Genomic DNA, 24224 nt, shown 5'->3' with positions numbered 1-24224 from the left:
GAAAAAACACCTCGCTGGTACGCGGTACATGTCTAATGCGTTTGGACCGGAAAGCCTGGAAACCATCGTGCACTGCCAACGTACAATTTGCCAACATGGAGTCGAGTCTTCGGATTTTGTGTCTAGTTTCGTTTTTGACAGTTTTCGTGAATTTTTGTTCTTGCGATAGCCCCGAGCATGGAATTTTTAATGTCACTTTGAATGAGGTAGTGTTTAAAATAATGACTTTTTTTGTTCCAAAATTGAGTGCATTTTCTGTATTAAACTTCACATTTTGTAGAACTTGTCCAATTTCCGGACAATTTTTTTCAAGGGGGGGGGGGGGGGGGGGAAAGAATGTTGCATCCTGATGCCACTTTTTTTCATCATATATGTAATGATATCTCAATGAAGGTCAGTCATTGCAAAAATGTTGAAAAGACCTGAAGTTGGACTGACATGACCTGATGACTGAAACAATTTCAATTTTGTTAGAACATGTAGAAAATAGGCCTACTTTGAAAATGCACTCGACTCTCAGTCTTACTCTAGACTAGTGTCTAGCCCCATAATTGTGGCTAATTTACTAGACTACCTCCATAAATAAGGGCCACACTTAGAATGTGTACCCGAAAATGTAGAACTAGAAGTAGAACTTTGTCATATTTTGAATTTTCACATTAATTTAGACATGTTAGACTTTGTTTGTAGTTTATTTACGCTTAGGTTAGAAGCACACTCACCCTCTTCATGGCGATGGAAAAGAAGTCCTGCCTTTCTCAAATGTCTCTTGTTTGTGTAATTTCCAGGCTCATTTGCACATGTTTGCGTATCTAATTTCCAATATCAAAAAAGATCACGCGTGTGCTGGATCGTTTCTGCTGTCAGTCACGTAGACTTGAGTTAAGGTGCTCGTGGTAACCCGGACACTAGTGCAGAGGCCAACGAGCTCCGCCACTCGCGTGGTCTTGTTTTGTGTCTGGGTACAAAGTCTAAATGTGAAAATCAAAATTTTACCAAGTTCTACATTTTTGGGTACATGTTCCAAATGTGGCCCTTATTTACGGAGGTAGTCCAGTAAATTGGCCACATTTATGGGGCTATCGAGTCTCCATCACGTCCATCAGTCAGTGTCCATAGACTTTGTACACAGCCAACGAAGTGGTGTCTGGATATTGCTTTCTTTCCGGGATTTTTTTTTTGGCAGTAAGCATCGCCAATGGAACCACGATTATTCAGTAGTTTCAATATTAATTATTCTTGAGAAAAAGAAGAATTACGTCACAGCATTGTTATGACTTAGCTTAAGACTAGAGGCTTAGTCAATTAGGCTTACAAAAAAAATAACATGACTAACTAGTTAATTTAAACGTTAACCAAATCGAAGAGTTTATTAAGCCGTGAACCCGTCCCATATTTTTTCACCCCACCTTGTGATTTGATTGAAGACAAATCAATAGGTTTGGCAAAACTGAAAACATCTCGGGAAAAAGGTGTTTTTAGAGCTCCATCTGTTTAACACAAAGTCACAAAGACAATGTTACTAGCTCGTAACCGGATGAAAAGTCGTTATGTAAAAAATTTCTGGGTCCCAAAAAACAGTCACTGCGCATGTTCAGTGCCATGCTCAGCTGGTGCAATACTGAAAACAATTGCGTCACTGTTAATTGCGTTATGAAATTAATCTTGTTGCTCTGGCTTCACGAGTTGCGTTGCGATGGCTGTTTCTTGTGAAAAATCAATCTGGTGTTGAGTCCCATTTTGAGGTGGAGTGCTTCGGCTTAAAAAAAAAATGTGAACTTTTTTTTTTAAACACGTGTTCGAGAGACGTATGAAAAATGAAAATTATGATGAGGATCAATTACATGTACATGTGAAAATCACCCTGTAATACCTAACTATCAGAAAATACCTGAATGAGCGACCACATGGCAGCATAGAAAAAGTGTTGTACATTGTTGTGACTGATGCGCAGCTTGATGTGTGCTGGCATATCATGAACAGTTCAACTGTGAGGTGTCAACTTTCTCGGAAACAAAGTGGAAGAAAATTGTCCACTTTTTTGGACGCACAGACCGATCAGCAAGATTTCCCAGTCTTGTACTCTCCATGTAAAACAGGCTTCCAGCAATTGCTAGTTTGGGAAACAAGACAAACATCGTTGTACCTGACGGCTGTTTGCAGTATGTCGATGATCTCAACATAGTTAAATCTGTTCATTTTAAGTTAAAACCTTAAGGCAGGGCTGAGGTCTAGGGTTCGGGTAGACATATTCTGGTGCTGCATAAGCCCTTTAACACAATTTCAACATCAACTGTTCTTTATGTTTGCTCTTGTTTCAGAGGGATCGTTTCAATGGCGTTTCCAAAAACCTGGCTGAAGATACTGAAATAGCCATAACAGGTACTTATGCCAAGATAATGATAATAATACTAATATAGAATATGAGTTGATAACTGTGGCGTGTGATTGGTCACTGACATGTTTGTGTTTTCTTTTTTCTTCCAGTTGACTGTAACGGGAAAGGGAAGTTTGCAATAGAATGGGTTGTGCGCTACACAGAATGCAATGGGCTGACTATGGTAAGGATGGGAATCTACATTTATTAAACGTTTAACAAAACTTTCCCGTAGCGTTTAAACATTTAAACAATTAGCCAACACTTCAGAAAGGTTGCCACCTGTTCCAGTATGTGTGTGGAAGCTGCGGTCACGTGTCTTTGTGTACACATGTACAACCCTAACGTCCTAGCCATTACTTTGGGATAAAGAACTGAATACTACAGAATACTACAAAATTATGAATGCAGGCACCACGTACCAAAAAAATACTATGAGTTTTATGCCCACTTATATGCTGAAGTACTGCATGTTCAGTTTACTACTACATGTAGTAGTAGTATTTTGTAGCTTTAGGTGAGGTTAGGTTAACCATTTTTTTCCCCAACTGCTGAATCCAACAGGATCCAACTATGTCACATACCCAATGGAGCCTGTTGGATTGGGCAGTAAACCCCTTGTGTACATTCCTCATGTAAAATGTTGGACTCAGCAGGCAACTGAACCGCATTATAACGCCAAGTTGGACTCTGTTAGATCCAGCAGACAACTGAAAATAAGGCACAGTGGAATGAGCAGGAAACTCCCGTTGGACTCTGTTGGATTTAGCAGGGTAGTCCTGAGGAACTACTAGGGCGTTGTGTTCAGCGATATCAATCCATGATGAGTTTATTGCAATAAACAAAACTAGAGGCAATGTGCACTTGGCATCTTTTAATTTAGCCATCTATATGGGTGCAACTCTATTTTCTCCTTCAGGTTTTTACTTCTTGCCAACTGACCGGCCCTACTTCAGAGGCCAAAAAATATGAGAACCATAGAACTAAAACGGGACGCCTTTATGGATAAAAATAGAGTCCATACATTCAAAGCTTCTGATCAAAGTAAATTGTTCTGCTGACGCAGGCATTTCGATGTCGGTTTTTCTTGCTCAATTTGACAGGATAATGCAACGGATTACATCAGTAGCCTCTTTGACGGTACTAGAGATTTACCGTTACATGAAAGGATGAAGTTTGACGCCGAGGACTATATCGCTCTACAGTGGAGCAATGCATCCAACAAACTGAGTTGTGAAACTCCGCATTTACTCCTGCAGGTGGGTACGATTGTTGGACCAAAAAAAACATTAACTCTAGGGATGGTGAGAACTTTACGTATTAAGCTGTACTCTATACCACTTTGCATCCACTTTTTCTTCGGTTAGAGAGCAAAAAAAAAGGTATTTGAGAATGGCCCCCCAAAAAATGCTTCAGAGTTGAACACCCTGGTCCAGTGTTTATGGAGTTTGACTCATGTGCAGTGATACTGGTACATGTATGTGGGGTCTAGGGCCCAATTAGGATTATGGTGTTTGTGTTCATAGACAAGACATTAAACCCTAACCACCCCGACTCCGTCAAAATCCCCCCCCCCCCCCCCCCCATTTTGGTGGGTTTTTGGGGGACTTGGTCCAGTAGGGCCGGTGTGACTGAATATTGATGGAGTATGATGGACTTGGGCCTAATGACTTGGATTTTGCCTAGCTTCCTGTATTGCTATTTTGATGAAAGCCATGTGAAACAAGTTCATGAATGTCAACCAGTGCATCAGTGGTGGATTCTATAGGTTTTCCCGGACAATTTTGGAAAATGTGCACATGAATTTGTAAAAAAAGCATTCGTTTTCGTGCGAAATAGAATGAACTTTCTAAATTCCTGTTTCTATTTAACAAATGATAATTCTATTTCCATGAAGGTGCATTCATTCGTAAAAAATCAGCGTACAGTTTCCCGACTGTGCACTGAATTTGGTGTATTGAAATTTCATTTTAGAGCGAAATCGAAGGCACATCCGCAATCCTGTATTCCTTTTAATTTATCATCAATCTATTTCGCTATATGTGCAGCCGATTTCCTGCGCAGCGTTGTTTAACGTATGCCTGGTCAAGCATTGAAATTCATTTATGTGTTCACAAAAGAAACACGAGGAATGTTTGATTGAAGGATTGAATATTCATGATGATTGAACTAAACCAAGTGGTGTATAGTTTTTTTAAACATACAATACAATAAATCCTACATAAAGACCTAAGCTGAAGACAATCGTTCCTTTTTTTTGTGCTCAGCATTTGCCACAAACGCATCATATAACCAAGCATTCGAACTGATAAAATGAGAGAGAACTTTAAGAAATACAGAAAGATGTTAAAATACAATTAAGACAAAGAGCCAACAGTAAAAGTATCCAGATCCCATGTAACATGACACATGGTGATTTCTTTACCGTCCCAATATTAGCCTACAAGACTACATTGATTGATTTTATTTTGGTAAGATTTATTATCTTTTTAACATTTCATTTGCCTATTTATAATAGGCCTTTGTGTACATAAGAACAAACTCATTAATGATCAATTAGGCCTACCATACATTGATTAATTAATGAATCAATCAAAGCTGTATCGTGATTTGTATAGGCTGTATAATCTATTTAAATTAAATGCAGACTTTGCGAATTTAAATTATGACAAATGAAAAAGAATGTACAATTCAGCCCCTGTCACAATAACAAATAAATTTTCTGCAAAATGGATTGCACATTCGTAATAATCGGCAATACATTCGTTAAACCGAAAGTCTAATTACGTTTTTGTAATCCTTTAAATGAAACGTTATTGCACATTAATTCCAGGGTTCTCCCCACGTACAAACGTGCGTATCGGCCCGATACGCTGGAATTGTGGCCCGATACGCCGACAAAAATGCCGATCACATTTTTCAGCCCCCGATACGCACAATATAATTTATTACACAAGCCATTAAAATGCACAACATTATCGTTTCTTACGCCATTATTTCATCTTGACATTCAAAATCTTGACAAAAATCCCGTATTTCTGATGCTGCATGTGTGATCAAAATGCACACGATGACGGGTCTTTCGCGACGACCGCCAGCACCCAGCTATATATTAGCGCATTCAGCATGGTACACTGGTTCCCTTCGCGTGCTAACAGTATCAATGCTATGATGATGAAGGACCGGAACCAGTGACTACTGCCTTGTACGTGCATACATGATGATTTCGGCCGAAGTTGGATCGTAAAAACACCAAACAAACATCGATGGAGAAAGAGAATTTCTGCAAATTAATTCACAGAACGTGATCTCTATTTTCTGTGTATGTATTTTCCATTAAAATGACGAGATTGCAAAGCTCGAACGTATGGCGAAACATCGTACGCGTAGCATGCTTCTTAGAAGCAGTGGTGCAAAATTTTCAGCCACATGGGATGGGCCGTACACAGTTCAGTAATGCACACTGATGCTGCGCCGTGTCGGTACGGTGAGCACAGCGCGATGTACAGCCGGCCAGACTGAATGTTGACGGCGCCAGGGGCCATGATGTACGTTAAACATATTGTGGAATCAACTACCTCAAATATATTTTTAATTAGGTGAGGCAAGTTTTAATCACTTTTGATGGTCAGTCTTGATAATTTTCGTGGTGCAAAGGAAAATAATCCAGGCACAAAACTACATGATTCCTTGTTCAATATGCTCCATTCAATCAAGTGTTTTTATTCCTCCATGATTCAATCAGCAGCCCAAAAAATTGGCGAAATAATTTTTCCGACTTACCGACGCTATTTTGAAAGGCATGTAATCGGAAGCAAAAGTGATATTTTTCTTCACCTTAATTTCTTAATTTGAAACTTGCTTGTTAATATAATTCATACTTTCTAGATCAGGAAGTTTTAACACAGGTTTTGAAATGTAGATTTTTTTTTTTAAGTTAAAAATTTTGATATATTTTTTTCTTTAATTACAAAAAATATCACATGATCTCCTCTAAATTTTAAGAGAAAATCTTCCTCAAAGACTCCCCAGATTTGCTCTAAAATGCACCAGAGAGCCTCTAAAGTTCAAAATTTTTCGGGGCCCTTAAGCGGGCCCCGAACCCCACGCCATGGCTTTGCAGGTTGGTGAATCACAACAAAACTTCCCCCACAGGTTTGAAAAAATCCTGGGGAGAACCCTGAATTCATTTATTTAAATGATGCAAAATAAAATTGAATGCTAGTTATTGCGAAAATGAAACCAGGATATACATCGTTCCCAAAATCAGTGCCAAATTGAATTTTTGTTTTACAAATTCAAATGCACATTTTCCGAAATTGTCCGGGAAAACCTATATTATGCCACGTACAGTTTTGTATCGGAAGCATTGTGATTGATAGATATTGATGGACTTGGTCCAGTTCCTTGTAAAAGACGTGAAGGAGCTAGGGTTAACCTACAATAGGTTGATCCAAAACCTCCTACTGTTTCAACGCTCACAGAGAGTCAAAAAGTCTATCCACTTCCCCTGCCATGTGTTTTAAACAGGCTAGCCACCAACAGGCAGATCATACTTGAAGCAAGCACTCTGACTAGTCAAATTCAGACAAAAGCAGGCAACTGGTTGGAACAGCTGTCTTATCAATCACCTACAGTAAAAGCATAGCTGTATCAAGTTATATAAATAGTCACAGCTAGTCAGGAAGCACCGTTAAAAACAGTCACTTGACTGATTTTGACTGAAAGGACAACTTTGCACAAAATGTACATTTGCAAAGGAGGGTTAAGTGTTTTGAGACAATTCCACATTGCACAGTATAATTACTAGTAATGGCTTGCTCGTAGTCTATTTCACAACCCTTCAAGTTTTGCAAAAATACTTTTGCCCATAGAGTTAGCACCCACACTTCAAATTCCTTTGAGACAATCTTCTGTAGAGTATGGATAGCACTTCAAATCCCTGCAAATTGTGTTTTTGTGGTTAAGCTCAGGGCAAGCGGGCAGATTTCAGTCACGCTTCACTGCTCTCCACAAGTGCTGTTTTTGTAAAGAGGTTGTGGAATGCCTGAAGACATTTCCGTCATTTTTCGGGTATATGTAGCCTATTAAGGTGTGATGAAATAAAAACGACTATTTTGTCTGTCATGAAATGAGTACAAAAGGTAATTTTGAGAGCTGTTTTTCAGGTCCTGTTTCGACCCGAACGTGCAATTTGTGTAAAAGTCTTCGTTGGGGGCAGCAAACAAAACATAGTAAATTGTGACGTAATAAACAGGACTCCCGATGCAGCGTAGAATAAACGAGTCCTGTTTATCACGTCATGATTTTTCTCATTTTACGAAGAACCCGACGATTGTTGATTTCAATTATGCGCTCGCCGACCAACAAATTACTCAATGAATTTCAGTTTTATAAACATATAAACGCACATTACAAAAGAATGGGACTTTGTCATTATGATATATATGGGTCTACTCTACAATAAAAAAAATATATAAAAAACAAAACGACTTTCAGCATTCCACAACCTCTTTAATTTGCAGTGACTCTCTGTGCGAAAAAGTTACTTTAACACGTCATATATCTTCACCTGCAACGGACTTGCAGTGATTTGAAGGGTTTTATATTGCAGCCTCTGAATATTGACTTCCTACTAGGAGGGTTAAGTTACCAAGTGCAGGAATTTCAAACAAAGTCAGTTGTACAAATTTGATGCGATCAAGCTTAATGAGTCGTTTGTCGATTTTTTTTTTCCACAGGTTTGAAAAGAGAACAATCTCAGCATTACTGCTGTGAAAACAGCATGCTGGTACCATCTTTAGTTCAAAAATTGTGGAAGTTGGAACACCAAGAAGTGTGGTGATGTGATGAAGTGGTCCGATTTTGGTCTGAATCTCCAAATGAAAATTCCCGACAAACGATTCATTTAGCCTGATCACTTCACTAATATTGAAAATACTCTTTCTGCTGATTTGTCTTACGTAACAACCTTTTCATTTAATTTGATGTAATTCCAAACAGGATGAATCGGGCCCTGACAGCTACACTTGCTACACCGCATATGATAACAAACACTGTCAGTATCGTGGGGTATGGACACCAACAACAGAAACACCAGCAACAGCATCAGCAGCAGCAGCACCAGCAGCAGCAGCACCAGCAGCAGCACCAGCAGCAGCACCAGCAGCACCAGCAGCCACCAAACAAAAGTCTCCAGGGGTGAGCATTTGCAGTCGTAGTGGCTTCAGTGTGGATGTTCCATTTTTCCAAATCCTGCCTTTAAGAAATTGTAGTTATTACAAATTAATTACTCATTCTTCTGAGTCTCGCTCCTAAATGTTTACTTGTGTTTCTTGAATTTGCAAATGGTTTAACCAGATATGTGCACTTTGAGACCATATTTAAAGCAGGTATATACATCCTTTTTCAAAATCTTTGTTTTCTTGTACTTTTTGTCTGAACAAATTTTAAAAGGAAAATAATATCCCCTAAAAAATAAGTTTGTTTGTTTGCATTTGCAGGCTTTTACACAGTTTTAAAAAGTGTTTTTAAATGACCCGCAGAAACTTCAGAAAGAGTTTTGAGGGCAATGCTACAAACATTCATACCTAGTGACGTATCAGCTCGTGCATGTATGGTTATTTTGGAATCGCGTTTTGTATTCGCGTGATCCGATCCTAGCTACGCAATGATGATCACATAGTGTTTCGCAGCGCAGTAACCCCAAGGACAATTTTTATTAATTGGGTGTCAAACTTGTGCCAGACTTGAAGCTGGAAAAAATATTGTTCAAATTTTTCAAAGGGGGTAATTTTTTTAGCAAATTTGCTTTGGAAGATTGTGCATCCATTGCATTTTTAATAACTTCTGTGTATATTGGGAGAAAATCCCTTGATTGTGAAAATGTATGGTCTGGAAACAGGACAAAGGGAAAGCCAGCAGCGAGGTCAAGCGAAGAGATACAGATGGCCTAGATGCAGACAAGAACCCGAAGCCAGCGGCAACTAATCCCTCAGGGACCCCTACACCTACCCCTAAACCTTCAGCTACTACTAAAAAAGCCAATGCAACGCTACCGGTAAGTCAAATGGCTATGAAGCAACAAACTCATCAATGATTTCCTGTCTGTATTCCTGCCAGAAAGTTACAGCAAAGGTTTTCGATAGTTTGGTTTTACCGTAATCATCCTTGATCTGTCAAAATCCAACACAAGCTTCTCTAGGATTGGTGGGTACGGCCCGGCCACTTTCCCTTTTATATTGTTTTTTTTTCATAGTGGTAAATTTTAAAAAAATTGTTAAGGTCTTAAAACAAAAATGGCTTGGGATTTCAGATTAATGGTTTTGCAGAACTGTGACCAGTTTTGTAATGTGTACACAATTTCTTGAGTTACAAAAAAGGCTGAAAGTTGATAGAGCCTGAAAGTTGACGAAAGAAAAAGAAATTGTGACCAGAGGAAGGCATTAACCCTAACCTTCCCAACTCAATCAAAAGTCCATCCTCCGGTTTTGGGGGATTTTGGCTGACAAGCCATGAGTACAAATCCATCAAAATCCACCTATAGCATTTGTGGTGGATTTTGGGGGATTTGGGCCTGAAGCATTATGTGTGAAGCAGAGTCAGTAATGGGTTTTGGCAGACTTGGTACTGTTCTTAGTCAACCCAGAGTTTGGGTTGATGATTCAAATGACACACGATTCAATGCAATTTTTTTGTTCTTTTCTATATACATTGTAAAAACTCAGCATTGTTATATTAGGTCAGCTGTGTAATAAGTTTCATTGTTGTCTAGTTTGCTATTATTTACCCTCACCAATATGGATGATTGAGGGAAGATATCCAGTATCATGTACTCTTATGCATAGCTGAGCATAAACAATGCAAGGTACAGCTTAAGACCTTGACACAATGCATCGTCCAAAATCAGTCAACACATTTTTGCCATTCAGCCTCAATCCTCCAAACCCTCCATAGGCGCCTGGTTGATTTTGAAGGATTGAGGAGGGTTTGGGTCAATATTTGGCTGCTGATTGTAAAAGACTCAATCGAAGACAGGACTCAACCGCTTTCACGTTGTTCTGCTTTTCTGTCTCATTGCACAGAAACCGCTGAAAGGAAGAGTGACCACGACCAACAAGCGGGCTGGCCGTTACTGGGTCCTGGTACACCTTAAGCCCCTCGAAACCCTCGATCCAACGTTCAAGGTCACCCGTGAGTATTTGTGTTGCTTGTCTGAAGGCGAGCACCCGATTTCACGAAACTCATCACAACTGACGATGCATCGCAGCGCTGCTACGTGTCGTATCCCTATGATGCGTCTCAGCTGCGATGCGTCCTGCGATCCATTTCACAAAACATGTCGTACGTCTTCTTCTTCTTCCAGTTGAGTGCTAACTTCACAATTGAAGACTGCAGCACTTCTACGTGCGACGTGTTGTAGGTGTATTTGTAGCACAACTCGGTGACTGTTTTATGTATATAGTCGGCGTACAGTAAAAGGTCATCTGATGTTCAACAAAGAGTCGTCGGATATCCTCTTGAAATTGATAAAAATTAAAAAACAAAAAGGCGGGCGTGCAATGCAATTTTTAAGGAAACCAATCTCCCAGCGGACTGTATAGCTAAGTTGGAATTTCAACTGCAATATTCCAGGCTAATTCATAATTATTCAATGCATTTTCTATTTACAATTTTACACACATTGTCTTAGTATTAGAATCTCATTTATGTATTTTTATGGCATAATACTGGCTAAGATAAGGATGCCTCCTATTTGCAATGACCACTAGGCACGTCGTAACTTGCGACGTGTTTAAGCCGTTGTCAAGGAACTTAACAACGCGTTCAGCACATCGCAAGTTTCGTGAAATGGATCATACGACACTTCGCGGATTGCAATGTGTTACACGTCGTAACTCAGGTTTGGACGCGTCACAGCGCTTTGTGACTGCACCCGATTTCACGAAGCGCTGCGACACGTCGCAACTCGAGTTACGACGTGTAACACATCACAACTCGCGACATGTCGTATCATCCATTTTACGAAAGTTGCGATGTGTTGAACGCATCGTAAGTTCCTTGACAACAGCTGGAGTCACGTCGCAAGTTACGACGTGTCTAGTGGTCATCGCAAAATAAGAAGAGTCCCTTTCTTAGCCAGTTTAATGCCATAAACATTACAAAAACGAGATTATGATACCGAGGCAATGTGTAAAGTTGTAAATAGAAAATTTATTGAATAATTACGAAGTACACTGGAATATTACACTTGAAATTTCAAAGTAGCTATACAGTCCACTGAGAGCTTGTTTTCCTTCAAAATTGCAACGCACGGCCGCCATTTTGAGCTGAGATCCAACGACTCTTCGTTGAATATCAGACGACTATTTACTGTTTGCTGTCTAAAGACACAAAACGCAACCACTGTTTTAAAGTTCTGTCCACAGATCACAAAAAAAGGTGTGTAATCTTTCAGCAAAACGAAAACAATTCACACACACCCCTATGTGATTTGTTTTCGTTTTGCTGAAAGAACACTTACCTTCTTCCCTGGACAGAACTTTAAAACGGTGGTTGTGTTTAAAATTCTGTAACTTGAAAAGTACCTGAGTGATTTGAATGATTCTTGCACTAAAAGAAAGCTTATGGATTGGGCTTTCGTATCCTAGATTTTAGAAGTGCTACATTCGAGACTTCACTAAAACAATAGTTTCGACATTTGGGTTTCGCTTTTTTTACTCGCCCTGTATGTCCGACCTTCATGGTTTGATATCAGTACTAATGTATATGTAAATGAGATAGAGCTTCCATGGACACTGTGACACTGAAACGTACTTAGAGAAAAACAAATGATTGATCAGTTAGTTTTTCCAAAGAGAGCATGAAAACATAAATTCAGCTTATTATGCAGTGTCATTTGGACATTCCATTGGAATGTTTTTAATTTTCAAATAAAGTCGTAATAAAGAAGCTAACAATTATTTCATGTCTTTTGTGGTGGTTTTTTTTTTTTGGTAGTCACCATCACAATGAAATCTCCCAGTGGCTTCTTGTCTGCCTACCAGGCTCCGCTGCTTGTTGTAAGTGTCGAAAATATACTTCTTGCTATTTTATTGTTTGCATATTTTTTTAATTAAAAAACATATATATATGTTTTTTTAGCTGCGGGATAGCAGCTAAACAAATCATCGTGTCTCTCCGTTATTCCGATAATGTTGACATTGTCTATCGGTCCTATATATTTTTACCAATATCAACTAATTTTGTCAAAGTACATGTATCAGTAGCCCAGCCCCACCATGTCACATGACCAAACTGGGGTCAAAGGTCAGCATGGGGTCACTGGGGTCAAAAACCTGATTTTGTACTCATAACACTACTCCTGCCAGAAATAACATGACGCAATCACGTGACTCATGCATGAACACAAAATCATTGGTCCGCAGCTTCCGATATAATTCCGATCGATATTGTTGAATGGAGTCATAAAATTGTGCAGATATCTTTATGTTTGTCTTTCCGGGCATTCGGGCACATTAGAGCATTTTAGCCCTTCACCATTTTTTAAAAAATCATTTAATCTGTCGGCTATCAGAAACTGTACCTTAACCCTAACCCTCCAGGGTATGTTTGCTAGAACCCTGCCAAACGCAGCAACATGCAGCACTTGACTATTAAGTGACAAGCCTGCCAAATGTAGCAAGATGCATCAGGGGAAAAGTCTCAAGGCCACACTGCCTCAGAGTCCGTGGTCACTGCACGCAGCAGGATACAACTGTGGCATTGTTCAGTGGGACTTAGCTCTCATTGTTTCAGAGCTGGCCATTCATGCGCTGGTGTTGGCAGCTGAATGCATCAAAGTGTACCAGTTCTTTTCCACCTGGTGCACTGTGTTGCGTCTGGCAGGGTTAGGGTTAAGTAGGGTTCGACTTTAGCGGTAGCCCGCTAGCCAAAACAGCAGCGAGCTGCTTAAGTAGCTCAGCTGGCGAGTTAAAAATTATTGGGCTACGGCAAAGATGAAAGGACAGGAAGGAATAAATCATTAAATTCAGAAAGCAAACCTGTATCAATTTGTGTCTGATTTTATTGACTGTTTAGGGTTTAATTATTAGAACTGTTGATTATAAACACTGACAAGATTGCCTCAGGATACATGTTTTACATGTATGCACATTGTTGTTTATGAGACACTCTATAAAAGAAAAGCATACGGGCTATTGAAAATGCCCGCAGGCTAGTTAAGAGTCTTTTCAGTAGCCCGGCTGGCTTGTTAATAAAAAATGAGTTAAGGTCAAACCCTGCCTTAAGCCATTGAAGCTTCTTAGGTAAAAGATTTTGAATTTAAAATATTATTTTGTACTTTAATGTCAATACATAATTCTGTATGATAAATAAGTTGAGCCTATAAAACTTAACTGTACAATCTGAGATTCCCTCGTAATATTGTTTGACAGTTCTACGGTGTGATGTGCGGCGCCTATTCCATCCTGACGTTCATCTGGCTGATCTTGTTGGCCATGCAGTGGCGGGATCTGTTGAGGATTCAGTTCTGGATCGGTGGGGTCATGCTGCTGGGTAAGTGTCCTGATAAAAAAAAACTCTTAGAGGCCATGATATGTGTCACTGTGGTCCTTATGGTCAAGTTTTAAGGATGTTCAGTCCAAGATTGAAGTGTAGTCGGTCATAAAACGGCAGAGCTTTCGTCAGATTGATGAGATTTATCGAATGTATTGAAGGTTACATGGAGAATGATACCTTGGTTTTTTTAGTAAAGATTTAAAGGTAGGGTAGATCATTTGTCTTTTGTGAATTGTTTTCGTTTGAAGCAACAAAAATGCTCAGAATCAAAAGACGGGTGCTTAACATATAACCTGATGAAGTTTTATCTCTGTGAATGTTGTATATTCTGAGAAAACAATATTCTAAGATCTTGATTTCAATTTAAAAGTAGCTGAATTATGTTTTGAATTGTGCATGAAATCAGCGTCTGGGATACGTTCTCATTCAGCCGATTGCAGCTACGCGATGTCACGCACTGAACTGAAGAATAAAAGCAACCGCGCTCGCGTTTGCGTCTCGTCAACACTTGCGCGCAACCCATTTACAGGTTTCGCCAACTTACAATCCAACTACTTACGGAAATTTCCAAACATGTGTCACTAGACACATCTTTGGAAATGACCTCCTTTTAGTGTTTCCTTCAAAATGACAGCATGCCAGAAAGAATAATTTCACAGGGACTTTAGCGCCATTAAACCAATAATTTTGTCAGTTACTTTTGGATAGCTGCAAATGATCTACTCTACCTTTAAGGGAGTATTTCCATAGTCCAACCAGCGGAAAAGTTCCAAGCAGAAGTTCGGGGTGACTTATACCTGTTCCAAATTCAGACTGACGTTCCAGAGTGGCACTGAACCAAATTATTCTAAAGATTACGTGCACACGCCGTCAAAATATCGACCGTTGCAGTTGTTTTTATTGGTTTAAGAGCATTTTGAGTTTTAGATGTCACTCAAATTTCATTGAGTTTGCCTGCCTGAAAGTGCTCTTTGTGGGTGCGACACAAAAATGCCACTTTGACAAAAAGCCGATTAGGAAAACGTTTTTCATGGATGCAACAGTTCTTGCTGCTCAACGCGTGATTTATTTTTCTGTTTTTTTCCAATCTGACTAGGCCTACTTGAGAAGGCAGTGTTTTATGCCGAGTACGAGAACATCAACAATTATGGCATGTCTGTTCCTGGGGCTATCATCATGGCCGAGCTCATCTCATGTTTCAAGCGCGCATTGGCCAGAATGCTGGTTGTTATCGTCTGCCTGGGCTACGGGATCACAAGGTCAATCTCTTTTTTGTCTTCTTCTTTTTTCAGAAGATAATACTTTTCCTTAAAAGTGATTAACAAAAGCTGATTCTGAATCTCCTCAAGAGTGCTTGCTGAATTTTAACCCTAACTCCCTAGGCTTTTTTGCTAGGATGTAGCCTCAGTACTGCAAACTCCTCCAATTGGCCTCATAGAAAAATAGCATACAGTCGCAATCCTGCAAATTCCTACAATTATTTCTTGAATGTGGTCCGTGGAGGGGTGACCACAGCCTGAATCCTGCAGAATCCTGCGGCAGTGACTGTCAATATGTTGAGGCTTGGCCAGTGACATCCTGGAGCAGTACGGAGGATTCCAAGCATAATCCAGGCCTATATTTATGCATGGCTGAGCTACTTTGGCAAAGAGGATTTTGAAGGATTCAGGGCGGTTAGGGTTAAAAGTGGTTAACAAAAACTGATTCTGAATCTCCTCAAGAGTGCGTGCTGAGGTTTTAAGATTTGAGGCCTTGCATGGTGTAATGGTACAGACTGATCCAGGCACGCTATCATTCCATCTCGTTTGCCCTTTTCGATGAGGAAAGCATTGAGCTAGCTATTGTTCATATAATCCGTCACAGAGCAGTTGTGCTTTGAACAATATCGTGCACAATGGTTTCTCCATGGAAGGAGCCCACTGATCTCTATATAAAGACTGGATAGCGGATATGCATACAACCTTCACACAGTAGACTTTGCATATTGACCAATTCGCCCCCGGTCTCACGAAGATGGCCGCGTATATACGAACGTTCTACGCGTAAATACGCGCGCGTTGTATCAACAGTTGACGCGCATTTTGGTCACGTACACATATTATGATGTTCTAAAAAGGACACATTTCCGTAGTGATTATTATTTCAAAAACGCCGAAAAAGTGATTTGCGGCATTATAAAAGTAACCACGACGTTAGAAAAATTGTAGTAAACCTTGGTCAGTTGGTCAGTGGTGGTGGCCAAAATATAAGTCAAGTGAACCGCGACGTTACAAAAGAAATCATGCTGTCTATAAAGACGGCAACTTGTCCTTTGTAGATCACCAGCCGGTCTCACCAATATGGCGTCAAATTCGTACATTGTGCGGCTCTTTATTAGCTATCCAGTCTTTATATAGAGATCAGTGAAGGAGCCTGGTGAGTAGACGGCGAACGCCTGCCCAGATTTGTCTTTGCAGAAGCACCTTGTAGCAATAAGTTGTATGTCTAAGCTGTTACAAGGGTTCCCAAATTGAAGCGAGGTCTCGTTAGTGTTTCACCCGTGATGTAGTCGTCATGAGGAAAGTGCTGGAAATTAATGTGAAAAGTCAGTTGCCAATAAAAATGGGGGGGAAAAAAACGAGAGAGAGAACAGAAATGATGTCCCTTCTTTATTACATGGTGTCCATTTAGTGTGTTTTAGCTTCTTATTAGCTTTTTCCTTCTCTTGTTCTGATCAGACCTCGTCTTGGTAAGGATCTTCACTGGGTGTTGGGGGTCGGGATGCTGTACTTCATCATGAGCTCAGTGGAAGCTTGCCTCAGGGTCAAAGGAGTAAGGATATTCAAACGTTTAAACGAAAACAAGTTCTTAATCCCTTCACAAATTTTCAGTAACATTTAAACGAAAGCCGCATTATAAACAACTGATGTCATGTTTACTCGATCTGCCTTCAAATTTTACACATGCTTTTTCCAACGAATCAAGGATTCCTTTAAACCAATATAATTTATAAAGCATTAGAAACAAACACCGTAGTACTTGATCACAATCCGGGCAGCTAAGTTTATACGTTTTCAATGACTGCCAGCTGTCTGCTGTGTCAGTTATATACAATGTGTACAATTGTGTTTTTTCTACATGCCGCTGGCGCAAGATCAACGCTCATTGTGCTGTAAAGAATGAATTGATGATTTTTTTTTAAACACGCCCGAGTGCAAACATCCTGGGTCAGGCGTGCGTCTTTGTGAAGTGGCTAAGCGTTTAAACGTTGCTTAATGGTTTTGCTATCGTGTACAGAATTAAGCGCAAAGTCTATCCATAGTACAATACTGTCATGACGGACATCATAAAGGAAAAGAAGATGGCATGACGTAAGACAGACTGTTTGCACGTGCTATCGTACAGATGGGGTTTGTGGGGTACTCGCACTTCGTTACACTTTCCCTTGTTAGGGTAACTTCTTTACACGTTGGGGTCAGACAAAGCCCAACTTGTTGGGTACAGTTGTTCCCTTTACCCACAAGCATCCTCTCGGTATAAAGCACACAGGCTGGCACACTTGTGGCTTGGAGTACGCTTTCATCTGAAAAACATGTACATCTTGTGCATGAATTTGTCGGAGGATAATCATTTGTTACTGAAGACTTGTTCACTTTCTTTACCTTTCGTTCTCTCTTTTCTTTAGACTGACCAGAACGATATGATTGCCATTCTCCCATTGTCTGTGCTCGATGCAATCATCTGCTGGTGGATATCCTTTTTTTAATTCTGTTATGTTTTGTTAATTTGTTCTGTATTTGATGGATTAAACAGATTTCTATATTCAAATACCTGATCAACCTTAGCTAAGTCCAAAAAAAAAAGTCTCCGGTTTCTGGTATGCGCGCGCGTCGCCGTAGCCATGCGCGTCGGCAAAATGAAAAAGTTTTTTTTTCAATGAAAGATGATGTATCAAAACCGCCAAACTCACTGGTTTGACTGGAATTCTGCTGCTGCGCAATTTCAACGTGTTTTTAGATACACAACCTCCCATTTCCCAACCCCCTCCCCCTTAGTCCAGAAGTATAAATTGGGTCCTGCAACATCAGGATATCTTGCTGTAATTTTCAGATATAAATGCCATATTCCTAAATTTCCTATAAAATTTCCTATATAAATTCAGGATCAGTCAACGCGAGACGACTTTCACTTGAATGTACATGTATTTATACCCAGAAAGAAAAAAACCTCTATATTTGTTTGTTTTTTTCCCTTAACGAGCCTTTACATTTTTAAAAGCCTTGTAGACACCACCAGGACCCTGCGCCTACGGCGCAACATGGCCAAACTCTGGCTGTACCGGCACTTCACCAACACTCTCATCTTCTGTGTGGTGGCTGCTTTTGTCTTCCTGCTGTGGTCGATGAGAGTCCATCGTTGGACCGACTGTATGAAGGTCAGAATATATTACATTTACTGTTTGGAATACTTGTTTGGAATACAAAAGGGTTGTGCGTGGTTTTCCACTTTTTTCTCCAAAAGTGTAATATCCACTGAGCTGGAACTTTAACTGGTTAGGTTTGGAACAGTTTTCTCTGGATTTTGAGTGGTGTTATTATTGGAAACAGACAAAATGCATGAATAGCAAATTATCCTGTATGCCTTCAGTGACCCTCGTATGCAAACATACACGCTGTGCAAAGTTGTCTTTTCAGTCACAATCAATCAAGTGACTGTTTTTAATAGTTACGAGCTCCCAGCCAACTTAAAGCAGGATTGACTGGCCGTGACTGTTTACGTAACTTACGGAACTTGATACAGCTATGCTTTGACTGTAGGTGATTGATAAGCCAGCTGTGCCTACCACTTGCCTGCTTTTGTCAGTTGACTTAATTTGACTAGTCACAGTGCTTGCTTGAAATATGATCTAGCTGTTGGCAGGGGAAGAGGATTGAATTTTTTTGACTGTCTGTGACTGTTTAGACAGAAGGAGGGATATGGAGGCCTTGCTTCATTAGGTAGTGAGACATGCACACAGCAAAGGCCTGTTTATACAGGGTGGATTAAAAAAACCCCGAAACTGAGATATTATTGCTAATTGGAACAGAAGTAGGGCACATGTGAATCAAAGGGAGATATTCTCTGTTAGGGTTGAATCTCCTCTTTAAAATGACACCCTGATCATGTCCTTATATTCACGGTTGACTGAGCAGTGACCAATTTTATCTTCCTGTTGATTTTGTTTATTCAGAAGTGGAACGAGCTGTGGTTGGACGACGCCTACTGGCACGTCTTATTCTGCGTCATCCTCGTTGTTATTGTCATCCTCTTCCGCCCGACGGCCAACAATCAACGATACGCTTACTCCCCACTCACCGACCGAGAAGGGGACGATGAAAGCCAAGAACCCATGCTCAACGACGCATTTGGTACGAACTGTGAACAAAAAAGTGAAACTGTCCTAAACTAGAAACGTGACTGTGTGAAACTTTGACAATCAAGCCACAATAGATTGTTGTGGTTTGCCCATAAACTCCACCCGTTTTGGTTTGTGTATATTTATTAAAATTGTCCCTAATTAGAAATGTGATGAGTTTGTAAAATTTTCGACATGATAGTCACAATCGACCTTTCCAGATTGGACCATAAGCCCCACCCTGTTTTTGGTTTGTGTACACTTCTCACAGTGCTTTTTCTGGGTACCTGTGGTCACCTGACCAAAAGTCACAATCTGATTGGTCAGTGTGCATTGTTTGATTGACAGGTGGGATGGTCCATTTACTGACCAGTCTCACTGCCTTTCCAGGCCAGTCTGCTACAGCTGAGGGTTTTTTTTCCCTTCAAATTTAAGATTCATTTCATTCTCCTTATGTGTGAATTTGATTACTTGCTTTCAGAAGTAATTATATTAACAGTCCAAATTAACATGCTTACTGTCAAGTTAATATTCTATGTAGTGTTTATAACACTTCAAATCCTCGAGTGTTTTTGAGGGATCCCACAGTACCATTATGATTCCTAGTGAAGTAAAATGTTCAGGGTTGCAGTGCTAAAGACAAAGAAACTTATACCTTAAAAAAATATAAGTTACTGTATTTAAACTCTCAATAAGGAAACAATTCGGGCGATTCACAATGCAGTGCGCCACCAAGAGTTTGCCACGGAGAGTTCGTTTTTCAAGTTTACGGTCGACAAAACATGGCCCATTTGAACGAGTGTCAGTAGAGAACTTCAGCTAATTTGTTATAGATTGGGGCAAAGCGTTCTGCCGCCTTACAAAAAAAACTCCATATTGATAAAACGAAAAGAAAAGGGCAAACAGATACTCGAATCATATGCTTACGAACTTTCTGGCCGGAAAAACTAACAATTTCAAATGTCCCGCGCTGCGAATTTGTTGACCATCTCCCACAATGCACTGGGAAAAATGAACTCTCTGTTGCAAACTCTAGGTGGCGCACTGCATTGTGAATCGGCCGAATTGACATAAATTTTTTGTCATCAAATTCATTTACCTGTCTTGAGTCATAGACATAATTCCAGCATCTTGAGTACCTAATTGTTGGTAGATACGTGCACTATATAAGACTCCAGTAAGACTCCGGTATTACTGCCAAATTTTAAGACAATTTGTTTCACTTGTATCTCAATGTGTTGGAGTTGAATCCATCACAAGTCCATCACAAGATCTCCAGTCTCAAGTAAAGTCACTACCCATTCAAATGAAATGAGACAAAGGCATTCCTTTGTTAATATGCTGATCCCTTGTTGTGTGTGACGGGACTTGTGATAGCCCCACCATAGGCGATTGTGCAGTAGCATACAGATACTTGTGTAAGCACTGGTGCCTCCTGTTCAGGCGGAACAGAAGTTTGAATCTTTGAGGGGAATTCCTGTTGTGAGATATTACGTCAAATATGAATGTGACCTTCTCTTTGTCAACAGAGGGCATGAAGATGCGGAATGTTGTGAGTAACCGCAACGAGAGCCAGACCAGCCACAAGACTGACGATGACCTGAAGTGGGTGGAGGACAACATTCCTGCAGCAGTGGCTGATGCGTAAGTACTGTGTCTTCAGTCAATCACAAGCCAACGCAAGTCAATCACAAGTCGTCACAATTCAATCAGAGACAATCATAAGTAATCATGAGTCTAGTTAAATAGCATGACAAGTCGGTTACAAGTTTATCACAACTCGGCCCAAGTTAATTACAAGACATCGCTAGTAAATTACAAGTAATCACAAGTCCTCAAAAGTCATTGCAAGTCACTCACATGTCATCGTTAAGTCGGTCACAAGTCGTCATTATATCAGTCAGAAGACATCTTAAGTCCTAACGAGTCATCGCGAGTCGATCTGAATTCGTTACAAATAGGGCTGTGCATCGGAACCGGGTACCCGAGTACCCGACCGTTGATGTCAGGAACCGGTTCTGGATTATGGGATTGGGTACCCGTAACCAACTTGACAAATTACTGAGTAACTTCTCAGACAATGAAAATGAGAGGTTTTGAATGTCATTTGTGGAGAATTTTCAAAATGAAAACCAGGCTACATGGGAAAACAAAACATATTTCCTGTTTATGACGCTCGCAAAAGTTGCAGTTTACACCGTAAAGCTATAGGCTCACTGTACACACTTGTATCTTGCTGTATTGATGTACCGGTGTGGTAGTATTATCGTGCGGACCTTTATTAAACAATCTGAACGGCAACTTCCGTGATTTGAATTGTGGGTTGGGTTTCTTTAACAGGTACCCAGGTACCCAAGTTTTTTTTCAATCGGATACCCGGTTCCCGTACTACCTGTAAAATGCACACCCTTAATCACAAGTCATTATGAGTCAAGCCCAATCACCACAAGTCATCCAGTCTCAAGTCAAGTCCCCTTGACCATAAGGAAATAAGATCATGTAACCATACGTGGCTACCTTCTTCAAATCAGAACATACCAGTTTGTGTGTCATCAATGCATTTCGGTACTGTATCTGTAAGTCGGCGTGCAGCAATTGCTTCCCAATAATGCACACCATGCATAGCATCAACATGCATGACGTGACTGGAACAGTGCAACAAAGTCCACACCAGGCTCCCGGAATGTAAATTGGCAAAGGGGGTGCAATGTCATTATGTCACAAGTTTGTGCAGACCAAAAACAGTTTACTCACCATAAAATGTACTGTGATCATCAAGTATCTACCCTAAATATGTTCTTCTTTAAATTCTGCTACAGTGCCCTAGGTGCCTTCGACGACTCAGAGGAAGAACTCGTTACCAACTTGGAGAGAAGCAAGATGGAGTAAGCAACACGGCCCTCCCAAACGTCACAGCTAGTACCAGCAATTATGTACAGATGTACCTGTGTGAAAACGGGAGCCAGCTAAACAAGTCTATGGACAGGTGGCAATTATAAACAGGTTGCCGATATGTGCAGATTTGGCCTGCGTTTTGACGGTCAAAGTCTGGACATGTTATGACTGTTGCGTCTCTGTCCAAATAGCCATGAATGCCGGTCCGAGAGTACAGATGCAGAGTTGTAATTGAGTCGCTTACAAGTCAAACAAGTAAATAATAATAATAATAATGTGTATTTATAAAGCACACGTATCCGCCAGTATTGGTGCTCAAGGCGCTACATCAGTATTACCCTGCACATTGGGCCAATGAAACATTCCAAAGACAATGTCAGCTCCCTGGGGAGTATACAGCTTGATGCTGCCATTTCGGCGCAAAGCAGCTAAAATCAACCACAATAACCACCTCTGCCCTTACAGGTACCCATTTACTCCTGGGTGGAGAGAAGCAATGAGTGACAAAGTGCCTTGCCCAAGGGCACACGCACCATAACCCCAGGCTTGACTCCAACCCACAACCTGCAGAATTACCCACAGACCACAAATTCAATGCTCCAGACCACGGGGCCACGGCACTCCACAGGTTACAAGTAAAAGGGAATGAACATTGACAAAATAGCTCCATTGTCACAGTTGATTCGAATAGCTTGTGACATGACTTGAAACTTGCAATGTGATTGACTTGTGATTGACTTGATTAGAAAACGCTGCAAATGTTACAAAAACTTATGGACCGACATGAATGGTCTTTAAGCAACTTTTGATAACTTAAAAGGGTATTTTTTTTTCTTCTGCTGTTAAGTCACTTATTTGACATGAGTGTGCTAAGTTTTAGTTCGTTGGTTTTGGGGAGTGGATAAACGAACCATGGCCAGGTCGCGAATTTTTTCCTCCCAAACGACATCCACATACGGGTGTACGCTATGGCGTTTTGGACTTAACTTTTATAAAAACATGAGAAGAAAATATAAAATTAGAAAAAAAAGGGAATTTGAACGTTATGAAATTTGGACTTATTTCCCTTTTTAAGAAAAATCCTCCAAAGCCTCAGGTTAGAAAAGGAAAAAAATTCGGTGCAAAACCGAAATTCGAACCCGCAACCTCGTGGTGCGAAATCCTACTCTCTATTGTCTGAGCTGTCGCACTGCTCGCCAAAACGCGGGGAAACAAATAATTAAATACCTGCGTGCGTATCAAAAAAAGTATCGTAGAGGGCGCTAAACAACCATGTATGCGGATGTCGTTTGGGAGAAAAAAAATTTGCGCCCAGGTCGCGGTGATGTACATTTAGATGAGCCAATGGTACACAAATATTGTAGTATATTGAATGTAGACATAGTTTTCAGTTAAATAAACACATCTCAAAATCTAGGTAATTTTTTTAAGTTATCTGTCAAATGTGTGATCTCCAAATCTAGTTTAAAATGTTCATTTTTCTCTGAATTTAGTGAATTTCAATTTAGCGCACGCTATGTCTCAAACGTAATTAAAGTCTAACCCTCTTAAATTATCATAGATTTCAGTGGTTTTTTTCTGTCTGCAAGGAGCATATCCACACATTTTTTATGTCATTAGTCTTTGCGATGATTATGTATTTAAAGAAAACGTGGTGTTAGATGCGGGACAAAATAGGGACCTTTTTTTTTTTGACTTAAACGAAATTGTACATCAGGCTTGTGATGGATTTTGCATTATGATAAAGTACCTTTAAAGGTAGAGTGGATCATTTGCAGCTATCTAAAAAGGAACTGAGGAAATTATTGTTGAAAAGCTTACTTGGTTTAACCCTAACCTCACCTAAAGCTGCAAAATACTACATAGTAGTAACCTGTAGTATGCATTTCTTTCCATACAAGTGTGCACAACACATGTAGTATTCCGTAGTATTTGGTCCTTGAACCCCAAAGAGCCCTTACGACGTTAGGGTTAAAGATAGTGGTTTAAAGATAGTAATGGCAATAAACTCCCTGCGGA

General features: G+C 40.2%; 1 protein-coding gene across 1 annotated transcript; it reads left to right on the top strand.

Annotated features, from left to right (window-relative positions):
• The first annotated feature begins 38 nt into the window (after window positions 1-38).
• Window positions 39-22425, top strand: LOC119745295 (transmembrane protein 87A-like). Its single transcript, XM_038221549.1, has 16 exons — window positions 39-206; window positions 2322-2382; window positions 2488-2561; window positions 3481-3636; window positions 8381-8578; window positions 9282-9437; window positions 10462-10570; window positions 12377-12438; window positions 13813-13933; window positions 15033-15195; window positions 16654-16747; window positions 17601-17666; window positions 18183-18350; window positions 19146-19323; window positions 20840-20954; window positions 22130-22425. Exons 1-16 carry the CDS (start codon window positions 96-98, stop codon window positions 22197-22199), a joined length of 1902 nt encoding a protein of 633 aa, XP_038077477.1. The 5' UTR covers window positions 39-95; the 3' UTR covers window positions 22200-22425.
• The last annotated feature ends 1799 nt before the right edge of the window (window positions 22426-24224 follow it).

Source organism: Patiria miniata, unplaced genomic scaffold (assembly GCF_015706575.1).
Source record: "Patiria miniata isolate m_02_andy unplaced genomic scaffold, ASM1570657v1 HiC_scaffold_7, whole genome shotgun sequence".
Taxonomy (NCBI): domain Eukaryota; kingdom Metazoa; phylum Echinodermata; class Asteroidea; order Valvatida; family Asterinidae; genus Patiria; species Patiria miniata.
The sequence above is the reverse complement of the archived record's forward strand: the minus strand, read 5'-3'. Positions and strand labels throughout refer to the sequence as shown.